The sequence below is a fragment of the Mus caroli genome, chromosome 17 (assembly GCF_900094665.2).
Source record: "Mus caroli chromosome 17, CAROLI_EIJ_v1.1, whole genome shotgun sequence".
In the NCBI taxonomy this organism is placed as follows: Eukaryota; Metazoa; Chordata; class Mammalia; order Rodentia; family Muridae; genus Mus; species Mus caroli.
In genome coordinates this window covers 70,658,353-70,683,832 of record NC_034586.1, presented here as the reverse complement: position 1 = coordinate 70,683,832, position 25,480 = coordinate 70,658,353, and the positions used below count along the sequence as shown (strand labels likewise).

Sequence of the window (25,480 nt, the reverse complement as noted above, 5' to 3'; positions counted from 1 at the left end):
TACGACTTCCGGCTGAAGACATATGGCCACAATACATAAATAAAGATCACTGAATTCCTTCATGTCAAAAGAAAGGGTTTGGTTTTTTTTTTAAACCAACATACCACTTTTTCAAAAAGGAAAAAAAAATAGTTTTTAACTTAATAAACCTTAAATCTAAACGTAGCATATACAAGTTACCAGTTACAACAAAATCCATGCTGTTTGATGATATGATGAGGTACCATGAACTACTCGGTAAGCAGCTCATGGTTTATTAATAATCAATGCTTTGTGCATTCAGATACTTCTGGATGGGCATCTGTGTCTGATGGACTTGATGCTCTCTGAAGCAGCAAAGACCACCAAATAGAATAGAGTCAAACGTCTACACAGGGCTCCTCAACCTTCCTGATGCTGAGACCCTTTAATGCAGTTCCTCATGTTGTGGTGACCCAACCATAAAATTATTTGTAATGCTGCTGCTGTTATGAATGTAAAGTCCTGACATGTCACCGCTGCACAGGCTGAGAACCACTCGTGTGCGTTCCCTGTAAGAGCTGAACTGGCCCCACTTGTAATAAAGACTCATCTGGCACCCGAGTACCTTCTTCCTGCACAGAATAGACTTCTTGCTCTCGTAAGCCTGACAATCGGCTGAGTAGCATTTAGCTACCACTAAAACTAAGAACATTAAGCTAACAGACAAAAAGGGTGGAGGCACAAGTGCTAGTCCCTCCACTGAGTTCCGAGTACTTTTTTTGATTTGCTAATTTACTAATATATCCTAACAAATCCTGCCATTGTTTGAGGTGAAATATCCTCCAACAGCTCATGAGTTTGCACACTTAAATCTCCAGCTGGTGGTATTACACGGGGTGGGTGTGGCATCTCTGAGGCAAGGGCCCTAGCTGGCAATAGTGGGTTACTAGATTTTCCGAGCAAGTTAATTAATTTTTATAAAGTTTTGAGATAATTCTACCATATTCAAACAAACTGGAATCCTCACAGGCTCCGTCAATAGGAAAAGCAGAGCTGACATTACCAATGACCTGAATTCTCTTCCAGGTCTACCCACAAAAAAAGGATCATTTAACCTCAGGGCATTCACCTATGAAAGGATTTTAAAAGTAGTTCTTGCCCCTTCAGCAAATCTCATGAAAGCTTTGGTAGCTTTATGGTTGTTTTAAATCTCTCTTCATTTCTGTAGCTTTATTTACTGTTTTGCCTTCCATGGGTCCCACTTGTGTGCCTCTTGCCTGCAGAGCTCAGGGCATCAGATTCCATGGAAATGGGATTGCAGATGGTTGTGAGCCACCACGTGGGTGCAAGGAATGGCAGCAGGGTCGTCTGCAAGAGCAACAAGTGCTCTTACCCACTCAGTCCCATCAGACACTTAAGATACACTGGTTGTTGGTACCAGTTACTAATCTCAAGTATCACGTATATTCACTGGGAGCAAAACCAGGTGTCCAAAAGTGGGGCCTCCCCACAAACCACAGGTAACCCAGCAGATCTCAAACTTTTCAGCATCCTCCTGTCAGCCTTCCCAAATGCTGGGCTACAGATACACACCACTGCACCTGCTTATTTTCATTTTGATTACTTCCTTTTAAGGACATTTCTCCTAAACTCCTTCTAAAAGCAAAGTCATGGTATAGATGGAGTCCCAGGCACCCACCAATCAGAACAATGCCCAATCTCCAGGAGCTGCAGTCTCGTGGGTCAGAGTGAATGAAGCTGCAGAATCAAAGGTGTGTCTCCCCTTTTGGTGCTGTTTTCAGTAAAGAATTTCCCAGAAAACCCTACAGAAGATCAAAACTAAAACTTAAAGTTAGCACAGAGAATGATTTAGTTCATGAGGCAATTCTGCACCAGGTCTGGTATAATTTAAACTTTATGTGCTTGCATCTGAGTGTATGGGCACACATCTTCAAAGAAGCAGAGCTGACCCAAAGGGCCTCCCCTGTCACTGAAAGCAATCCATTCTCACTAGAAGGATATCAAAGTGTCTGGACTTTCTGAAGAGCCAATAGAGACTAGCTGATAATCTAAAAGGTCTGACTGATCACATGCCAGATCACCTTTGATTTGATTTGCTGTGCAATCTTTGTATAAGCAGGATAGAACTTATTTTTAAAATCTGAAAGAATGTACTTAACCAAATATATCAACAGTCAGGTGAAACAGCTTTCTTCTCTTTGACAGGAGCCTGAACTTAACTGTGATTTACAAATCGAGCAATCAAGTAGACTGCCACTCAGACTCCCAAGGAAAATGAAAGTCTCTGTGGGAAGGAGAATTACAACTAAAATCTACCAAGTTCCAACAGCATCCTTAAACCTACGTTAAGCCAGTATTACATAATAATTATAGGATGGCACCTGTGAGAAATAGAAAGTCAGGTAAAAATCCCAAGACTAGGGTGCAGGCGAGTGGCTGGACAACTTCTTCTAAGCCTTGTATCATCTCTTCTTGGACAATGAGCAGACTGCGAAGTGAAAAGCAGCCTCTTGCTGGAGGAACACTGAGAACTGTGCTTGCCCACTCTTCACTGCACTCAAATCCATAACACGGAAATCAGGACTTGTTCCGCTGCTGTTGCTGGAAGAGCTGGAGCCCCCTTCATGCTTCCACAGTGAAGGCAAACCAACAGGGGAGCCTGGGGAGCCACACGGGTACCCACTTCCTTAGCCACACCCTGGGTCAGCACTCTTAAAACTCTGACTTCAAGCTCCTTTGAATCTTCAACGTTTCTGAGAGACTGTAAAGGAATTTTGTTTTCATGTACTGTCATCACCACATTAAGCTGGATGGAACAGGACTGAAGACCCACGCATGAGTACCTAGAACTACAACCATCCAATACTGGACAAAGATGCCAAAACACTGGAGAAAAGGCAACATCTTCAACAAATGGTGCTGAGAGAAACGGACACCTACATGAAGAGTGAAATTAGCCTGCATCTACCACTTTGTACAAAAACTAACTCAAGATGGACCAGAGATCTAAATATGCAACCTGAAACTGCTAGAGGAAAACAAAGGCATACCCTATATAGGTACTGGAAAGGATTTTCTGAATAGGACCCCAATCGCCCAGGAATTGAGGCCAACAATTAACAAATGGGACCTCATAAAACTAAAATTCTTCTGCACCAATAAGAAGCAATCAGGTGAGCAAAGAGGAAACCCACAGAGAGGGAGAGACTCTGCCAGCCGTCATCTGACAGAGAGTTAATACCCAGAATATGGAAAACAAAGCAGAACAAAAACAAGAACCAAACACCCCAAACTTAAAAGAGCAAACGACCTATTCGTAAAACAGAAAAAATTGGGATCTGAATAAAGTTTTCAAAAGAAGAAACAAAAATAGGTAAGAAATATTCCCCCCCAAAAAAAATCTATTCTCATGAGGAAGAAAAAGCTGAAGAATGATAGCAAAGGCTATACTTTAGTTTTTCAAAACAGTAGAGTCTGACTACTGTCTTAGTCAGTGTTCTATAGCAGTGAGAACCATGACTGAGGCAGCTCCTATAAAAGAAAGCACTGACTGGCAGCTGGCTTACACTTTCAGAGGTTAGCCCATTACTATCATGGCAGGAAGCATGGCCGCACACATGCAGACGCTGAAGCAGCAGCTGACAACTACTACATCCTAATCTGAAGGCAGAGGAAGAGACTCTGCGCTTGACCTGGGCTTTGAAACATCAAAGTTCAGTCCCAGCGACATATTTGCTCCAGTAAAGCCATACCTCTTAATCCTTCAAATCATTTCAAATAGTGCCATTCCACGGAGACTAAGTGTTCAAATACATGAGCCTGTGAGGGTCATTCTTATTCAGACCACCAGCTACTGACAACTGTGATTCCACTTTAATATACTCAGCTAAAACCCACAGCATTACAGTGAACGGGATTTCCACAAGCACTGTCTTGATCCTCACATACTCTCTTAACCTGAACAGGCAGTAACAGTTACAGAACTCAGCCTAGAAGATTTCATGGGATGGAGTGTTTTTAATAGCTTGTCCTAAGTTTGTAATTCTCTTTGGCTGTTTACCTTCATATATGATGCTACATTTTCTTCTTTCTACATCCTGGCATCTGTCACTTCAAGGTGCACTATGATTTAGGCCCTGTCATTGGAGCCCCCAGTATAACTGCTTATAACATACAAACTGCCAATAACCGGCCAGACAAATCCGAGCAAGCCGCCTGACTCCAGCACACCGCATTTCTTCTAACAGGAATAGGACATGCCCTGAGCTCTCCTCAGAGCCCTTCTGAGCCCCTCACCGTCCCCTCACTGCCCCCCCCAACTTTAACAGCTCATCATTTAGCACTAGTGTTGGAAGGTCACCAATTTTTACAAAAATTAAAACATTCTTTACAAAAACCATTGTTTTATATATACATTTGTTATGTTAAATCATTTCCTTACTCTTGGGAGATGTAATAATTTCAACAAACACCGAAGCACTACACTGTGAATCAGAGGAACTGGCAAAAGTTCAGAGCATGAGCTAAGTGGCTCAACAAAAACAGCAAATTAGACAGACCACAGCATCACCCTGTCACAGGGCCTGGGAGCTGAGGAAATAAAAACAGTTTCTCCTGAAGCAGTGCCCTGCAGAGGCAGAAATGACAACTCTGCGTTCCTCGAGCAGACACACACAGCTCTCTAGGTAAGGTGGCACAGACGAGAAGATGAGGAAGTAAGCAGGCCCTGCAGCAGAGTTACAAACACCTCTGGCCTTTTAGCTCCACACCCCACTCAGAGAACGCTCTCGTCCTCTCACACCAAAGAAGGGATAGCCGAAGCCCAGGAGTTCATTCTTGGCTGCAGTGAGTGTGAGGCCAGCATGGATACATGACAAGATTCGGGATTACAGAGGTTAACTGCTAAGGTGAGAGAGCTACCAACAAAAGTGGCAAAGCTGTGCTTTGTGTCCAAATTCTAAAACCTGGAATCTAAATAACAAAAAATTTTAGTGGAATACAGGCATCCTGTCTCGCAAGTGCCATCTGTAAGCACGCGTTCCAGCAACAGAGGGGGTGGGGTGCCACCACGTTACCTGGGTCTGCCTCATGGCCCGCTCCACTCGCCGCGTGCTTCCTCTTTCAAGTTTTGTCCGGAGGATTAAGGCTGACGTCTGAATGGCCCAGAACTTTGGTTGTGAAAGTAAACACTGATGGAAAAGAGGAGAGAGCAGAGAAAAGGTGTCAGCCAGAGAGGCGGCTCTCAGAGGTACCCACCCCCAAAATCACAATGCAGCGAAATGCAGCAAAATGCAGATTGAGCCCCTAAGCAGACAGACAGACAAAGGGCTCTTCTCTTTTTCAACTTATATATAGGACATTAATTTTAATGTAGGCGAATCCTTTTAGCTGTGGTTAAAGTAGGGAGTCCTGAATGTTAGAGGCCCTAACTTTGAGCAGAATGCTTTCCTGACAGGAGCATTCTAAGAAAAACTCACCTCCAATGAAAGTTAGAATGTGCACATACTGAAACCGAACCCAGAGAAAGCCATGCCTGTCATTAAACAGAACTCAGGCAGAAACTTTAAATAGGACCAGCAGTGCTAAAACACAAAGTAAAGGTTGTGAGGGACACCAAGTGTACGGTGGCAACCGGAGGCCGCTTGGCATAATGGGCACACTTCACAGTCTCTTAGACAGCGATGGGGAACGCACAACTGTCCCTGAGTGGTCATCCCCTGAGAAACCTTCACAAACGCTCATTCCAAACCAAGGGGCTTGTTTCTCTGTCTGAGAGTTGATGCCGTCCTTCACCGCTGTGTCCAAACAAGCATTCGCTCGTCTCTAGAAGGCGTGTGAAGCACCCTACTCAGAATCCAGTTAGCCCTCCACAGTCTCCCTCCTCATTAGGAGCACCTGGGAAGCCTTTACAACTGTAAAAGTAAATACACTGCCAAGAGGAGGGGATCTGGGTGGGCATCCATATATTTTTTTAAAGTATTCCATAGGTAAAGCTTACGCACAGCCAATTTGAAGAACTACTAGATTAAAATAACACAAGTTTGTCTCTAGGCAAATTTATCTACAACTCACAATGTTCATTAATGACACCAAAGTCCTTAGAGCTCCTCATGGTTCCTGCCCAGCTCGACTCACCTGCGTCCCTCACTTTCCTGCCTCATTGGCCACTCACCGGGGGTGGCTTTGCCTTTACTTCTTCTCATACACGTATATAACGGAAACCCTAACTTTTTAGGTTAACATACAAAGAATAGGTTTCACCACAGTGTTTCCACACATGAGTGTAATTACAGTTTATTCTCTTTGGTTGCTGCCCCACTGTTCTACCCGATGGCCCCGGCCTCCTCTAGTTGCCTCCCTTCCTTCCCAAAGAGAGTCTCCATTCTATGTCTTAACACATGGGTCTCATCAGCCCTTCTCCCTCGCTAAAGATCTCTGCCTCCGTTCTCAGGGTCCCCTTTCTAGTTTCAAGACACCTGAATTCTAACCCTTAATCTAGACCAATCTCTGTACAGTTAAGAAAATGAAGATTACTACAGAAGCTGATAGTAGTATTTTGTCCCAAACAACTCTCCCATTTTATAAGATTTCCCAGCAACCAAATCAGACTGTTCCCTCACAGGTGAGACAACAGGAGGTCTGCCTTGAACTCTGATGTGGCTGTCAAGAAAAAAATATTCCCATTAAACGCTGAAAACAAAATGCCATCTGACAAATAGATATTTTAAAGGCTTGGAGAAAAGAATGGGCCAGGTAAGAACGCCACGGAAGGTGACTGCTCTCTGAGGAAACGCCCGCCCGCTATAGTCACCGTGCTGCAGGAGACGCAGCCGTGGGGTAAGACAACATGCAGCACTAGGGAAGAAAAGAAAGCACTCTTCACTCATGTGCTACTGCCTTGTGCAGGGAATTAGATTTATACATCTGCAATCAAGACCAACAGTGAGAACGGCCCACTGCCTCAGCACAGGTAGGAATATCCACAGCTTAAAAATCAAGCCTGTGGTGAACAGTAGTGACTCTGTCTTCACTAGATCCCAATGGAATCCCTGCTTGTAATCCCACTCTACTGAGGACCTTAGAAATCATGACCCACCCCCAACGTCTACGTCTGGATTAGCCTCAACTTAACAGCTCCTTGTCAGCAATTCTGGATGGCCTTGTCTACTCGACTCCGCTTTCACATGGGGAGTCTCCGGTGCTGCACCAGTTTGGTTCAGAGAAGAACTGGAGTTATGTGACTCACCTGTGCCCTGCAGCCTGCCTGGCACACAAGAGGTACACATGGAAGAGTAAAGGGACAGATGGGTTATGGCAGAGGGCCGAGTATACACAGGTGTAATTTAGCAATGGTGGTGTACGTAAAACTATAGCCCAGTCATCAGGTAGGAATTCATTCATGTCTGGTACTGTAAATCCAGCCAACTACGTGTACCTAGAGAGGTCATAGACCCTAGAGAACCTACTAGTGTCATTCTCTAAACCAACAGAGCTTCTAACTGCGCTCTAGAACTTATCCTCATACTCACTGACAAGTGTAGCTCTCATGCTCACCAGACAGGCTTCACTTTTGCAGGAGAAGAGGCTAGTACAGAGACCCAGAACACACCAAAATGCAGAGAATAAATGATCATGGAGAAACCAGCCCCAACTGGGACATCTAAAAGACTACCTACCTCTATACCTGGGGCTCAGGGAAGATGGTAGGAAAGGGGACCAAAGAATTCTAAAACCCATAGAATCAGGACACTAGCTAACTGTGAGTGTCTTCTACATGTGACAGGTATACATACCAACCAAATCTCAACACTACGGTGCATTAGCAAGCCCGGCATGATTAGCACACCAACCAGCACGTCATACAGACAGGGCAAGAAGCTTCACCAGCGACCCGGCAAGTCCTGCCAACAGCTCCCTTGAGAAAGATGGCCACCACTTTGAGACCTAATTTTTCTCACCTAAATGATGATAGGAATTGATCTGAGAATGCTTTCAGGTATTTAAAAAAGAAAAAAAAAAGTTATTTTTATAAAATTCCATTTGTTCTGTGGTAGATGACTTATCAAAAGGTTCCAAATAAATAAAGCTCCTTTGTAAAGAGACAAGTTGGTAGAGTGCTGGCCCAGCATCCGTGATACTGGAGTTTGAGCTCCAGTACCACACAGACCAAGAGAACCAGCACACAACTCTGTAATCCTAGCACTTAGGAGGAAACAGAGGCTCAGGCGTTCAAGGCCATTTTCAGCTACAGACCAAGTTCAAGGTCAGCCTGAGTTACATGAGAGCCTTTATCTCAAAAACAAATTCTTCCCTAAACTAGCCTGAGCCCCGCTACTTTTCCAGCCATGGCTTATGCACCCGTGAATAAATGGAATCAAAGACTAATACGTCATATTCACAGAAGGGGCAATGGAGGGAACGTAGCTGACTTTATGCTAATCCCACTTCCAAGATCCCAGGGACGCCTTGAGCACATGCTTGCCTATGCTGAACTTTAGCTCCTTGTACCTTGAAGTTAAATTCAATTACTTTAGATTCCATATTTACTGACTACCTCACAGTTCTTTACTGTTCAATGGAGGTGGCAGGAAATACTGAGAAACGCTTGCTCAGATGCCCACAAGAAAAGACTCAGGCTGCGCTCCAGCTCGGTAGCTTACACTATCATGCTTGAAGCTGGGGATCAGCCCTTCTATGAACAAATGCTCGTTACTATTATAGTCCAGTTTACATTCTTATGCTTGGAACTTTATTAGCCTGCTCAAGTCCCCTAAGAGCTCCAGTGTTTAACTTCTCTGGCTTTACTGTTTAGCCTTCTATTTTTATATAATAGATCTGTCTGAATTGATTTTTTTATGCAGCATGAACTGGGGGTTAGATCCCTGTTCTCCATATGAACATAAATTACCAGGGGCCACTGCCTGGAAAGTCTACTGTGCTGCAATACCTGCTCTGCCATAAATCTGATGAGCCACATCCGGACGGCTCTGCCCCACTGGCAGCTTTCTATCCATCTGCCTGTGTCCAAATATCTTATTTCAAGGTTTCCCAGGCTTTCAAGTGCATAAAAACAACCAGAGGGTGTGATGGAACCCACGTTCCTTGGCCTCACCCCACCCCGAGTTCTCTATCAGTCTGGTTCTGGGTGGAGGCAGGAAGACTTCACTTCTCAGGGCTGGCTGCTGGGGCTCCAGCTGCCACTCAAGCGCCACACTCTCATCAGCACTGCCTCGTGTGCTGCTTTACCCAGTACGGGTCTTCCAGCTCTCTTCCTGACTGCCTAAGAAATTCTTCACCTTTGTCTTTCTGTATGAACTGAAAATCAGCTTTTTAAAAGGCCCCCTTAGGTCTACCGCACACATCTAAAAGAACAAAATAGCAAAAACAGCAAAATCGAACAGCTGGAATTTTGTCAGGAGCTGCACTGACCAAAGCAGGCTGGTTTGCAGAGGCTGGAAAGGTTAAATACTGAATCACCCATGAACAAACGTGCGTCTCCTGGTATTCAGGTCCTCATTAATTTCTCAGAATGTTCTACAGATTTTACTGAGATCTTATCAATATTTTGGTAAATATAATTTCTAGAAATATGATAGAGATTGGCACTATTACAAATAGCATCTTCTCTTCTTTTCGCGTTTTAACATTATGGTAAAAAAAAAAAAAAATACGCCAGGCGTGGTGGCGCACGCCTTTAATCCCAGCACTCGGGAGGCAGAGACAGGCGGATTTCTGAGTTCGAGGCCAGCCTGGTCTACAAAGTGAGTTCCAGGACAGCCAGGGCTATACAGAGAAACCCTGTCTCAAAAATCAAAAAAAAAAAAAAAAAAAATACACAGAACATAAAATTCATCACCAAATCAGCTTTTAAACACACAGCTCGGGCTGGAGAGATGGCTCAGCAGTTAAAAGTACAAACTGCTCTTCTGAAAGTCCTGAGTTCAAATCCCAACAATCACATGGTGATTCACAACCATCCGTAATGAGATTTGATGCCCTCTTCTAGGGTGTCTGAAGACAGCTACAGTGTACTTAAATAAAATAAATAAATAAATCTAAAAACAAAGCAAAAAACAAAAACCACAGTTCAGAAATGTCCAGTGTATTCACTTTAACATTCCCTTTTTGTGCAATCTCCAGGATTTCTCTCATGTGCCACTCGAATCTATACCATTAAACGCCAGCTCCCATTCCCTCCCTCTTCTAAGGCTGAGGAAGCAGCATTACTTCTCGTTCCTGTGACCTGGCCACTCTTGGTACATAAGGCAGCTCTTGGTATCGAGCAGCTGCAAATGTCATCTTGGAGAAAGACAGGAGTGTAAAAATAAGCCTCCCTCTAGCAGTCTGATAATATACCACCACATTAAATTACTACTCAAAGTCCAAATGTGGTCTCAAACACATTGAGCAATTTTGTATCTAACAAACCTCACTTTTAGAAAAAATTAAGTTGAGATTTCCACCACTTTTGTTTATAAAAAGGATACAGAAACCACTTACATGGGAGTAATACATGCATGCTATTTTAAGACACATGCTCTCTCATTCTCAATTTACACTGACCAAAATCTTCAAAAAGTGATTTATTGGACCAGCAGGCTTTAGCATGTGTATTATTTTTCATAAGTTCTTAATATTTTTATTTTTGTGAATATTGAAGTAAATGCTAGTACTCTCTTGTATTTGTGTTTCCAATGTATTTTGCTTGGGTTTTGGTTTTTTGGTTTCGTAGGGTAAATGCTAAGGATCAAATCCTAGTGACTATGGTTTATAAATGAAGCAACAAATTCATGTCAACAATCTTTGACAAGAAGTATACAAAGATACCCTGAGAACAGAAGAGAGCATTCACCACAGATGACGGGGGGATCTCTGCTACCTGAGAGTGCTTACTCCCAGTGAGGCATGCCACAGAGCCGAAGTGCAGACTCCACAAATGAAATCAGTAAGAGGCAGGAGAGAAAGCTCAAGGAAGAGAGACCTCTGTGAGAGTCTCAGCCTTAAGTCTCCAGGACCCATAGTGGAGAGAGAGAAATGTCTCCTTACGGTTGTCCTCTGACTCCAAGCTGACACATGCACAGATGTGCACACGCGTGTGCACACACGCCCGCACACACACACACACACACACACACACCCCATACATGCACACAAATGATGATGATGATGGTGATGATTGTGGTAGTTTGAATATGTTTGGCCCCCTAGACTCATCTGTTTGAATGCTCAATCCATGGTAAGTGGCACTATTAGGAGGTATGGCCTTGTTGAAAGAAGTGTGTCACTGAGTGGGTGTGCTTTGAGGTCTCCTCCTATGCTCAAGTTCTGCCCAGTATCCTCCTTGGTGCCTTTGCATCAAGATGTAGAACTCTTGGCTATTCCAGCATCAAGTCTGTCTGCACACTGCCATGCGTCCCATCATGATGATAATGGGCTCTGAAACTGTAAGCCAGCCCCAATTAAATGTTTTCTTTTATAAGAGTTGCTTGGGTCATGGTGTCTCTTCCCAGCAATATATCCCAAACCAAGATGACGATGGTGATGATGATTCACTGTGTATAGGACGCACGTATACTTATTTTATTCAGCTAACAATTTCCTACCACCTGCAATACTCCTCTCATGTCTCAGACAAGCAACAAGAATTTTAACACCATCAGAGAGAGTCTGGAATATAAAAACAAATTTCCTTTTTACTCTTCTAACGGCACATTTTGAATAATCTTCAAAGGTCACTAAGATCTTTATTCAACAGACAGGCAGTGTGTCCTTTGGACACAAAGGAGCTTTCAGACAGCTGCTTTTTCCACAGGTAAATCAAAGCTCTGAGCTCTCCTTGCTGGGCCCAAGATTATTTGGCCACGCTACACCAAAAGGGATGCTGCCCACACAGGTCAGGCTGACCGTGGGAGCAAAGAACAAAGAAATGCTATGAAAAGCAGAATTATCACCCCGCTTTAAATGATCTACTTAAAAGAGTATTCATTTTAAGCTAGTACCAAAAGACAGTAAGTTTAAAATTCCTAGGTTAAGCAGTAAATTATTCCCAGGGAAAGGGGAACAGCAGTCCAAACCTCCATCTCTGCTGTGGGAACACTTCAAGTCTGTCCTGGCCCACTCTTCCTTTCAGCCCGCCTGCTGCCCTCGATGAGCTGCCAATGTGGCCTAAGGGCTGTCCTTGAACTTACAGTTCCCACCCTCTGCTGCCAACATATGGCACCATCAACCCATATCTGCCCTTTAAGGCCAGCCTCAAAGCCTCCCTTGAGAACAAAACCTTGTTTGATGGCTCAGTTCTAAATATTTTCTCAGCAACTAGGTGATTTATCTATTCTATAAATTTGCATACTCTTCAAACTGCCTGGTATTGGCAAGTAATTTTTGAGTGTATTTGATCTGGGTTAAATTAGAAATTTCATGAAGGTGAGCGCCATGGCTTGCTCCTTTACTTCTCCCAGCATATTTCTCCCACCCTGCATACAGACTTGCAAATGGAGCAAACTTACGTGTGCAGCAAAGACTAGCTTTCTAGTTTGCCACATCTGTAAACTTACTATTACATGATGTACTGTAATCACAGCCAAGCCACAATTTAGCTATCTATCCTCCTGCCAATAAAAGCCTGCTTCCAGCTTCTGGCCATCACAAACATGCATAACTATTAAATATCCCTGCATGTGTCCACAGCTGCAGAAGAAAGCCTCACTCAGGCATCCTAAGAATGGGCTGTCCTGCATAACTATGATGCAGTTCCCTGCGGCCACACTTAGTGACGTGACAAGGTGCAGTTAATCAGTCTGTTACTCTATTGCTTACTTTTCAAATTATTTCTATAAGTTACAATTTCCTTCCAAAGCCATAGAAGTCTAATAAGGCACAGAAAATGCTTGCACCTTTTTTCCTTAAACACCTTGTGCTGCCGGCCATCAGACGCTTTAGAGCTTCCGTGGGCTGCTTCCAGTGCTGTGCACGCCAGGCACAAGTGAGTGCTCACCTTCCCTTCTACACGTTCCGCTTTACCCCGTGAGCTCGTGGCACACTTTAATATGGAACCGGAGTGCTCTCCCCTGGAGAAGAAAGCGTTTAGCAGCCAGAGGCTGGGCAGCACCATGAATTTCAGGTGACTTCAGACTTGCTTGAAGGTCTTAGCTCAGTGGAAAGTTCTAAAAGTGCCATTACCGCACCCCACCCCACCCCCGAGACTCCAGCCCTCATAGGTGCTTGCTGCAAAGGCTTCAGGTGCCTGCCCCTCTGGCCTCAGTCCTTGATTCTAGCTCCCAGGTTCTTGTGTATCTATGGGTCTCTATGTTTAAGTCATCGAGAACATCAGGCACTTCTCCTGTCTCTCATGAGTCTGGCAGTGTCATAAAAACTGTTCTCCCAGGGTGCCTTACTGTCCACACTGCCAGTACTGAGGGCCTATAATATCTGGCTTATTCCCCTTCTCTTCGTAATACCCCTTTATTTCTTAGCTCCCTCCTATTTCCAATGCTACTAAAGACAACAGCATAGTATCTCCAAAAAGAAAGATGCTGCTAAAAGCACAGAGGACCCTAGAAATATCTGATATATCAGAGATCAGAGTTCTAGGGCAAGACACAAGCATGAAACCTGCAGGCAGGCAGATAATTCAATAGAGGCCATATGAACATGTCCCAGAGAACCTGTTCAGGTCTTCAACTCAAAAATGAATCACTAGCTATGTGCAATGTAGATTTCCCCCCTTCTGATTAATTATGCAAATAGTACAAAGGATTCATATATTTTTATAGTTTTATAAATATATGTGATATATTCTAAGTTCTTCTAAAATAGGTTCTACTAAAAAAAAGCATTTATAGATTTAAAATAATTAAATCATACTAATTAGCTGTTTATGTCCACTAATGTAAGAAGTTGCTTGAAAATGGTGAATTTATTAATGTATTAAAATACCACTTTACTTCATGGACATCAGTTAATTTATACTAGTTTAATATTCAAGCCTCCTACCCACAGAACTTACTCATCTTGGCCATCTTCCTACTGGTCATTCCTGTCAGGAAAGGAAACTCAACAATGTTCAACATCAATAGCCTGTGTTAAATGCCAAGGATAAAATGTACCCTAACGGCAGCTCTGAAGAGCATCTTTCTCTCTCTTTTTGTTTTCTAGAGACAGGGTTTCTCTGTGTAGCCCTGGCTGTCCTGGAACTCACTCAGTAGACAAGGCTGGCTCACTCAGAGATCTGCCTGTCTCTGTCTCCTGAGTTCGGGATTAAAAGCATGTCCCACCAAGCCTAGCTAACACATTTTCTTAATTCTTAGAAAAACCAGTCTGATTTTTACCTCACAAAAAAATGATAAATATCATAAATGTGAACCCTGAACAATTTCACACTGGATGTCTATTCTAAAACTGTCTCCATTTAATACATGACATAGGTTGAATATTTTGTATTGTACTTGTGACCAAAAAAAAAAAAAAAAAAAACTATATTGAAAGGCAGATCTATTTTGATATGTGAAATAGCTTTAAATTATATAGGTCTAAATAGAGGACTGGAGAGATGGCTCAGTAGTTAAGAGCAGTGGCTGCTCTTCCAAAGGTCCTGAGTTCAATTCCCAGCAAGCACATGGTGTATGTACAGATGGTTATCTGTAATGGGATCTGATGTCCTCTTCTGGTGTGTCTGAAGACAGCTAGACTCATATACATAAATCTTTTCTATATTTAATTATACATATACATATATATATCTACATATACATATGTCTAAATAACAATCTCTTCTTTAGCAAAGTATTGGTCACTATATTAAAATATACTCAACTTCACCATGTACTTTGATCTGTTTAGACAGTGGTACACAGCTACATACAGTTTCTAATCCTTTCTTCTTAGAAGCAGGGCTATAGCTATCTCTTCTTTGCTTCCACTGGGACAACCTCTGACTTTTTTCTCTCACTATGTACCCCTGACTGTCCTGGAAATCACAATGTAGACCAGGCTGCCCTTGAACTCACAGGGATCCTCCTGCCTCTGCTGGGATTAAGGACATGTGAAACCATACATAGCTTAATCTTTGGCATTTCTGCCCCTTTTCTACTGGGGCAATCTTTTGACTTTTATTTGGAGTATTTACCCACTGATATCTAATATAGTTATTTATGTAAATATTTGTACTCAGAAAGCTAAAGTAAAATGACTATTATAATATGGATTTGAGATCAACTGGATCAACATTTTAAAAAAATAAAACTCCATCTCAAGATGGGCAGTGGCTTCTGTCTGGAATCTCAGCACACGGGAGGTGGAAGCAGGTAGATCAGGAGTTCAAAGCCATCCTACACTGAGGACAGTAAGTTTCAGGACAGCAAGGACCTGATTTGAAGCCTTATTTCAAAAGCCAAACAAAGACTCCATCTCAAAGAAAACTGAGAGGAGGAGAAAGGAAGGCAGGGGAGTAGGTCATTATCAGAAAAAAATATAAAATATAATGTAAAACTCTCAAAGGACTTTTTCCTTCTTTCATGTAGACCCTGAAACCACAGGCAGACAGACGGAAGGCAAGCTGCCAGTATCAATTCACACTTGAACAAAACTTTTGCCAATGAAAACTGAAACACCTGTATGAACTAAATTGTTCCTATTTTCAACAATAAAAGGAAATTAAAAACATTCCAAATGTCACTGACTTGGCTCATCTGAAAGGAAATAACGCAGCTTCCACAGCTCATTTTAAATTATTGAGCCAACACAACATAAATAGTTTTCTAAAACAATATACGTTATTTTCACTATGACTCCCAAAATGTGTAGACAGGATTTCTCAAAAACAGCACTACACAATGACTGTCTTAAACTAGGAGAGCAATGGCTTCCAGGACAAGCTTCAAGGATGTACAAAAATGTCATAAGGAAGCCTGTCAGCTTGTATGCTTATTAAAATATTTTAATAATAATTTAATTTAAAAATTATCTCACATATATTTCCACATGCCACACCAACATGAAAACACTGGCAAAATTTCTCCACAAAAAGAGATCTTATCATTATCTTAGAAAACATTAACTAGATCAGTAAAAGTCCGTAAAATACAGAGCCAACAGAAGCCCACTATTTAGTTGAGAATCATCCATAAATATTGGTAGGTTTTTTTTTAATTTTAGTTTTTAAAAAATTAGTTTAAAAAAAAAAAAACTCCTCAGTTTCTAGAAACTAAAGAGTGTCCCAAAGCAAGGAGGCTAAGGCTGGGGTTTGAGTGTGAAGCTAGCCTGGGACACATAACTAACTACTTTCTACCTGAAAAAGCGAAGTGCAGGTGTGAGTGAGTGCGCACACGCTTGAGTATGTGTGTATTTACCAAGTGCAAAATACCCATGATCACTTTCCCCCAATAACTTCCAGTCTTTTATAAGATATTAAAACTTATATTGAAAAAAATGTGTATTGGATAGCTCTTACATCATGCCCCAGAGTTTATAGTCTCAGTGGCAGGTCGCCAGAGCACAGGAAGGGACATCCAGCAAGGCAGTGCTGCTCTGTCTTGCCTCTCTCCCTTCTCCATGTCCACAGGCAGTTCCAAACACGTCTGCTCTGATGCTGCTGCTCCTCAGTACTGAGTCCTTAGTACTCCTGAGTGCTAAGAACCCAGCTTTCCCTCACTGTGCAGCATGTTTATGTACACTGTACATTTGAGAGCAAGCTTTCAGCTGAAGGAAGATGGGGAACTGTGGTTCTCCTTACCGTCGTGTAGTGCTACCTAAGTTATGGAGAGAGGCAGAACAGCGTGGGCACAGAACGGAAGTCAACCCGACGCCTGGGCTGGGCCACTGCACCCATTCTCGGTCTGGATAACATCCTTAGTCCTGAGCAACAAGCAGGACTGATGCACTGAAGCCTGCTCTGGACCAAAATGCGAGCTCAGCCATCCAAGCTAGGAAATTAAAAAGCTACTGAAGGAAGATGACTGCTAGGTGGCTTGATAAACAAAAATGACCCCAGCCAAAAGAGGCACAGAGACAAGGTAAGCACTCAGAGTGGAACAGGGCCTGAAAGTGCCCACCCATCTTGTCTCAGACACACCTGAAGTTACACAGAATACGCTGTCCCTCAGATTCTGTGAGAGTTGGCTCCAAGTGCCATAGGAAATACCAAAGAAGTCCCTCACATGAAGTGGTTGGTATCTGCATACAACACATATCCTTGTTCTTTAAGTCACCTCTTGTTACTATAAAGCCTAAAACCAAGTAACTGCTACAGAACCTGGTATTATTCTGTGCTATTAGGGAACAATGACAAGAAGGTCTGCACATGCGTTAATCACATACGCTTTTTTTTTTTTCAAATATTTTAAATCCTTGGTTGACTGAGTGTGGTTGCAAAGCTACTGATGTAAAAGGACAGCAATATAAATAAACTTCATCCTGAAGGTCAAAAGCCACTCCCGAGTCACCATGTTACTGACTTTGGAATCGGATACAAAAAGAGGTAGATGAAGGCCAGATGGATAAAGAGAAGAGTTGCTGGGGACAGAGTTGAATTTCCCTGGTGTATGTGCATGCTTCAGTTGAGACAAGACAAGGGGAAGAGACAGTGCGGAGGCCAGAGTCCTCAAGGAGCCCTGAGGCCCTCCCAGTCCCCATGTTCCCCACAGGTCTTTCCTAGGGGAATGGAAAGAGGGGTGGGGTGGCTGTTTGGATTTTCTTGAAGACAGGATTCATGGTCCCCTGGCTGGCCTCACTTACTGTATATTTAAGTGTGACCTTTAACTTCTGATCCTCATCACTCCATCTGCAGAGTTAGGGATCACAGGCATGCACCACTCAGTTTATGCAGTACCAGGAATTGAGCCTAAGGCTTATACATACTAGAGGAACATTATACCAACTGAGCTATTATAGCCCCAGCACACTGCAGTTCTTCTTAGAAATTAAAGATTTACTCGAAATAACAAAGAAGTCTCCTTAGAAAAGTTAGATCTGGCATTTGAGTCTCTGTAGTCACAAAGAGATGAGTGCTGACTGGGAGGAGAGCCAAAGGAGAAGAGAGAGCAGAGAATGTGCCTGACACACAGTTCTCGTGGGTAAAGTGTGAAAGTAGAATTCATTACTTTCATTGTAAACGGAGAGAGATGAGCTGCCCACATCAGAACCACCAGCTAAGAAGCTTGCAAGTACCTCATGCCACAGAGAAATGAGAACAGATAAAGACAACCTGAAGACTGGGGGAAGCTTTCCCTCACTCACAACAACTGTGCTGTTAAGAGATTGGTGTAGTGTTTCACAGGAACTGGGGAGGACACACATACACAAATGTGCGTGAGACCAACACAAAATGATGGCATTAGCGCTGCTCACCCCACCACAAAGCCCACTGAGAACATTTCCTGTCATCTGCCCTGTCAGTGCTGACCTCTGTTGTCAGTGGAGACCCAAGCCTCCAAGACACGCATTGCCTGGACACTAGTCTCCTCTCAGCCCTGTACACCCCGCTCTCGCTCTCTCTCTCTCTGAGGGTCACTCCCAAGCCTCCTGTCCTGCCCCACTGCCCCATTTTAGAAGGATCTGTGTTCCACATCACCTTCCCACTGAGGTATCCCAGACCACCCTGCTAAACAACACTCATCCATCCCACTTTATAGCCCTCCTCAGCACCTCAATTAAATATCTATTTCTCTCTTTGTCTATATACTTTCATGTAAATTAATTGGAACTCCAGAATAAAAAAGATACTGTTCAATATTGTATCCCCACTGAGGATCAGGACACCTGTGCATGGTAAATATGTCAGAGTCACTAGCTGAGTGAAAGGACGGTTATTTTATGTGCAATGAAAACAATGTCGCCACTTTGCTTGCCAGATTCTCTACAGCACATGCATTAATAAATAAGGCATTTCTATATAGTCAGCTAAAGCTCACAAGATAATGGTAAAGCCCACGGTGCTGAGGAATGGGAAGAGTGGGAAGACAACCCAGAGCCCCAGAGGACTGGACTCCAGCAATCGCTTCTAACCCAACCCAAGAGAGTGGGATGAACAGTCTGCAAAGCTCCTACTGCAGAACAAATGAGCCAGCTTTCCTTTCTACCTATGAAAAGTTCTTTCTTTTGTCTTGTCTGGAAAACGGCAAAGGAAGAAAGAAAGTGGAACTCAGTACTCCCGGTTATTAAGGATACCTTTGGCAAAATCACAAGGAATTTGATTCCTTCAAGAAAATATGTACCAAGTACGGCGTGGTGGTACACATCTTTAATCCGAACACTCAGTAGACAGTGGTAGGCGGATTTCTGAGTTCAAGGCCAGCCTGCCCTACATAGGAAGCTACAGCACAGCCAGGGCTATCTAGAGAGACCCATTAAAAAAGGAAAGAAGATGTGCAACCTTTTCCAATCACAAAGCCAAAAGCACAGTGAGTCTCCCCGTCTTCTCTGACACACTTCTCTCTTCTTGGATTTCACATCTCCCAACATCTATTCCCCAGCTTTTCATTTTGCTGCTCCGCCTCTCCAGCCTGGGTCCTGATCTGTCATCTTCCCTCTCTAGTCAACTGTAATGAGGTGACTATGCAAAATTCCCACAAACAGTGCTCCAGGTCAGCAATGAACACCCTGTCAAATCCCACAGCCACTTCTGTCTTATGAATTCTCCGACTCTCAGTCAGTCAACAAGCAGCTACTGAGTACCCATTACATGCATAGTAGTGCAGTAGACCCTAGAGTCAAAAATGAAAGGAAGGAGGAGGGGGGAGAAGAAGAGGAAGAGAGAGAAGCTGGTCACTGTCCTCAAACCTAAACAAGTAGAGGGAAAACAGCCTTGCTTAGGGAACAGCAAGAACGTGTGGGTTAGAACCTGGCAGGATATGCACCCCTGACTTCCTTAGCTGACAGTCTTTTTCAGCTTAAGGAAGAACACACCAGAATCAAAATAATCTACAAGGAAAAAGAAGGAACTGGAGAGTGAGGCCATTACTCACCGATGTGAAGGCCAGCAGCTCCTCCTCCGTTAGCTTATGAACCGGGTTGTTCTTCTGGAAATTTGTGCTTTGAATTAAAAAAAAGAAAATCCTAAAATACATGTTGTACTTAATTAAAAACAACGCTTAAAGAAACCATTATTTCTTACAGTACACATTTTAAGTCACATACTACAGTGCTATGCAACATATACAGGTATTGAAACAAATTTTCAAAAGATAATAATAAAACTGAAAATATAACAGCTGATATCAAAAATATCAAAATAATTTATCTTATTAGAAAAACAAAGAAATCCAGTGGCTACAAGATGGATGAACAGGTCAAGGTGCTTGCCACGATATGCACCCTCCAAACATAAATGGTAACAGAAGCAAAGGAAACCCAAGATATGATACTAATCAAAGACAGTGGAGACTACTGACTCCCATTTACTAAACACCTACCACTGAGAAACCCCATGTATGACACCCAGACACCTTAAAATCTGTATGTCGCCTGCGTGTGGAACAACCAGCATTCTAAGGTGCTGATGACAGGGTCTAATGAGCACAAACACTGGGCAATCAAGAATTAGGTCAGCATTCACATACCCCTAGCTCAGTAATTCCACTCTAGATAATACATCCCAGAAAAAACAAAAATCAATGAATGTATGGCCCAGAAATGATACACAAAAATATTCACTGTACTAGGAAAACTGAAAAGAATCAAGACATCCAAATGGAAAATGACAAACAGTGACATAGTCACCCAGCGAAATGCTGCTGTATAAATTAAATTTTTTTGATTAATTGATTTAATCTGCAGCTGCAGAATAAAACACAAACCACAGAGACACAATAATGGCAGAAAATCACTACAGAAAGCATGAAAGCAAGCAAATGGAAGTAAACATGTCCTTAAAGGCCGGAAAATGACAATCCTAAAGCTAGGGTAGATTTCCTCTGAGGAGAACAGAGGGAGACATGGAAAAAGAAGTGCAGAGGTTTAACTTCTGATGTCTGCAGACTTCTAGTTCACCATTTCCACGTTAATGTTTAACATGTAACTTAAAATCACATATTATATTAATTACTTTGCGTGCAGATATTATACAGATTAGGAATGTGGTGTGGTGGCTCCCACCCAAAACCTCAGCACGGTGGAGGCTGATACTGAAAAACTGCTGCAAGTGTGAGCCTAATCTGGGCTACAAAGAAAGCCCCTGTCTCAAAAACCATTGCTTTAAAGGGCTGGAGATTTGGCTCAGTGGTTATGAGCACCTGTTGCTCTTGCTGAGGCCACAGGTTCTGTTCCCAGCAGCCACATGCGGTTCCCAACCATAACCGCAGTTCTAAGGGATCCATCCCATACCCACTTCTGATCTACATCCAATGTGAATGTGGTACACATACATAAATGGAGGCAAAATAGGTACAAATCTAAAATAATAAAAGTTAGAAAGTATAAAAACATAAACCTATAAAATAGTAATAGTTCCTTATAATTTTCAATATTATTTAAAGATTTTTATGAGCATGAAATGCTTATGTGATAACTCTTAATTAAACCTATTTAAGATTTATTTTTATTATTTTTAATTATCTAGTGTATTTTATTCATGTGTGTATGTACATATGAGTACAGGTGACAAAGAAGTCAGAAGCATTAGACACCCTGAAACTGGAGCGACAGATCCACCTGAGAACTCGCTGGCAAAACAGTGAGTGTTCTAACTACTGAACTATCTCTCTTACTAACTTTCTTTCTTTCTTGATTTATTTACTTATTTCTTGGAAGGCAGGATCTTGATATGTAGCCCTAGATGGTCTAGAAGCTACTATGAAATCCACTCTGGTCTTAACCACTGGGGAATACCACACACATAGCATGCACAACTAAACAAAATAAATGGGAAATGAAATCATTTAAAATATGCAGGCGGATTTCTGAGTTCGAGGCCAGCCTGGTCTACAAAGTGAGTTCCAGGACAGCCAGGGCTACACAGAGAAACCCTGTCTCGAAAAAACAAAAAAACAAAAAAAAAAAAAAAAAAAAACACAACATACAAGTCATTCTCTCTCTCTCTCTCTCTCTCTCTCTCTCTCTCTCTCTCTCTCTCTTTCTCTCTCTCTCTCTCTCTCCCTGCCCACCCTCAACATACTTAGTCTGCAGCATAAAGGAATTGTAACAAGATGATTCACCCACTTAGCCCCTCAAGTCCAAAGGCTCTGTGTTCTCTATGTGAACAAGAACACTAAAACCTCATAAGGCAGGATAAGAACCTCATTCAAAATGGATCAATTTCTATTCCCTTTGCAAAGCTTCTAATGCAAAGTGAGCGAAGTACTGAGAGGAGGAGAAATGTCAACCAACAAAACAATAATCCAGCCACGTTTTAAGAAAGAAAAGTGGAAGAAAGGAATGAAAGAAAACAATTTTCATTGAATAGCATAAAACTCTTTAGTATTAAAAATAAATTTACGCCGGGCGGTGGTGGCGCACGCCTTTAATCCCAGCACTCGGGAGGCAGAGGCAGGTGGATTTCTGAGTTCGAGGCCAGCCTGGACTACAAAGTGAGTTCCAGGACAGCCAGGGCTATACAGAGAAACCCTGTCTCGAAAAACCAAAAAATAAATAAATAAATAAATAAATAAATAAATAAATAAATAAATAAATAAATAAATAAATAAATTTACTTCAAAATATACATATCCATAGCCGGGTGGTGGTGGCATACACCTTTATTTACTTACTTTTATTTATTTAATGTACATTGGTATTTTGCCTTATGTGTGCCTATGTGAGGGTGTCGGATCCCCCGGAACAGGAGGTAGAGATAGCTGTGAGCTGTCATGTGGGTGCTGTAAATTGAACCCAGAACCTCTGGAAGAACAGACAGCACTCTTAACTGCTGATCATCTCTCCAGCCCCCTGCACACTCCTTTAATCCCAGCACTTGGGAGGCAGAGGCAGGGAGATCTTTGAGTTCGAGGCCAGCGTGGTCTACAGAGTGAGTTCCAGGACAGCCAGGGCTACACAGAGAAACCCTGTCTCAATAAAAAAAAAAAGGGGGGGGGGGGAGATAGGGGGATATATATGTGTGTGTGTGTGTGTGTGTATGTGTTTAAATATTATACATGCTATACATATATAATACCCACACACATACATTTCTCTAGAGGTCCAAACAGTCATTCTCAGCTGGGGAAGCAGTGCATTCAAGAACAGTGCACGCCATGCAAACCTGCGACCCTGAGTTCAGATCCCCAGCACCACAGAAAAGTCATGTGGTCATGCGCATCTGTAACCTAGTCTTATGAGGACAAGGAAGGGACCCCCTTTTATAGGCAACACATAGGTGAGCATCAGGTTCAGTGAGAAATCCTGTCTAAAGAAAGATAAGGAGGGGAACACCCACAGACCACCTTTGCCTCTCCTTGCACGGCCCACACACAATCACTCTCGCCTATTAGTTAGGATTTGATGAAAAATCTACACCTAGCTGAAGATAACCAAAGACTAGGAGAAGGAGCTACAAACTCAATAGATTCTGAACCTCTGATCCTTTAAATCGTAGCCCAAGAAGTCTCCACCTTCACAAGCCATACAATACCTACTGTACAAGGAGGTTTTATACCTACTGTACAAGGAGGTTTTGATGAAGATCTTCCCAAACTCAGGGGACAACAGTCAAAGCGTTCAACACAGCCAAGTCAGTCATTAACGTACCAGACTCCAAGGACCACAGCAAGCTCCTCCGCACACAGGTCTGGCATCTGAAACCGTTCACTATCTGCTAACTTTATTTCATTCAGAACAGTATCATCATTGAGCTCAAGATTCTAGTGGGACACAAAAGAAAATATTTAGAACAAAAGTTAATTTCATTCATTCTTTCTTTCATTCATTCATTCATTCATTCAATAGACTGCTAAAGGAAATGATATTGATGCTTGCTGGGTTTTTTGGAGGGAGGTTGGGGTATATTATTTTGATTTTGATTTTCTTTGGAGTTTTTGTTTTGTTTGGCTTGGTGTTCTGTCTCTTGTTGGTATTTAAAACAGGGTCTCACTATGTGGCCCTGGCTGGCCTGAACTCACCAGGCAGACCAAGCTAGTCTTAAACTCACAAAGGTCCACCAGCCTCAGCCTCCTGAATACTAAGATTTTGAAGGACTGTAGCACTATATCCTGTGTAACACACCCTTCTGAATGTTTAAAGATTATATAAGGCCTGAATGTGGTCAGCATACTGTTTCTGGTGGGATGTATTTACCATGTGCACTTCAGTGGAAGTGAAAGTGGCTGAGACTGACAGTAGTCACTACTAACTGACCAACATGCAGAAGAACCTCTGCAGGGTAGCCCCACCCCTGCCCCCATCCCTATCACCAGCCCTCTTTTCACCCTGTCTCCCATCACTGGAAGGATATGTATCCAGCCCTGTGGTCATGAGAGTGGCCCAGCAGCCCAGGTACCATGGCCTGTCTGCCTCCCTCATCACTCAAACCGATGCCCAGAAGGTGGACTGCCAATACAACACTAGTCCTCCTGAAGAGATGGAGTCAGACACACTATAACACCCTCCTGTCCTCAGCAGCAGAGCCATTACTGCCACCTGCTAAACTACTTTATGGCAAAGCATCCTGTTTTTGTAAAGTACCTTTCATTAATAAATCTGAAAGATGGTCTATTTTAAAATATATAAGGAAAATAAGTCTTAAAAACTAAAAAAGGACTAGTGTTCAGCATATGGAAAGCTCTTAGACAACCAAAATTAAAAGTGGACCAAAAATGTATGCAGATACTTCAAAAAAGAAGGTCTATAAATAGCCAATCAAGACACCAAATGTCCTTAAGAAGGACTGGCACAGTGGCTCAGCAGGTACTGGCACTCACTCCCAAACTCAGTTCCTGGGACTCACATGGTATCCCAAGCCCACACATGTGGATTGCTGTCAATCACAGGTGAAGGCAGGTGAAATATAAGACTAGAGTCTGTGGCTGGGCAATGAAAAAGGTAGGTGGGGCTGAGAGTCCTATCAGAGAGATAGGACAGGGGACAGACAGACAAGGACAGAGAAAGGTGGAGGAAGAGGATGAACCAGATCCACGTGGCTTGAAATAGCCACAGGTAGCTATGAATATCACAGAAGAGCAATAGAGCAATGAAGGGCAATTTGTCCAGTCTAGGAACGCAGCTTGTGTTATTATCAATCTAGGTGGGCAGCTTGTGCTTACATCAATTGGGTCTGAGTTCAGTGTGGGTGTTCTGTGGGTTGAGAATTTACTGATATAAATCTGACTGATAATTTACAAGCCTCTGGAGTTTTGATTTGACTGGGTTACAGGGATTTGTGACAGCCACACTGAACTGCAGAATGGAGGTCTGTATTGGGGGCGGGGAGACCCCTGCGGCCCAAGAGTAGACAGTGATAGCGTGAATTGATTTTTTTTTTTTTTTAATGATTACATGCAACACTTGTAAGCAGTCACAATTGCTAGGGAGGAAGAGATTCTCCAACAGGCCAAACAGCCTGCAAGTTGTGCAGGGA

At 42.7% G+C, this 25,480-nt stretch overlaps 1 protein-coding gene across 4 annotated transcripts in view; it reads right to left on the bottom strand.

The window, feature by feature from the left end:
• Window positions 1-25,480, bottom strand: part of Ttc27 (tetratricopeptide repeat domain 27) — a 144,053-nt gene that overhangs the window by 89,120 nt on the left and 29,453 nt on the right. For all 4 annotated transcript variants that reach the window (XM_021186245.1, XM_021186246.2, XM_021186243.2 and 1 more), the window contains exons 8-10: window positions 23,656-23,768; window positions 19,941-20,007; window positions 5,058-5,171 (exon numbers count right to left, since the gene is read on the bottom strand). In XM_021186245.1, coding sequence (XP_021041904.1) covers window positions 5,058-5,171; window positions 19,941-20,007; window positions 23,656-23,768 — 294 coding nt within the window. The remainder of the gene's footprint in view (window positions 1-5,057; window positions 5,172-19,940; window positions 20,008-23,655; window positions 23,769-25,480) is intronic.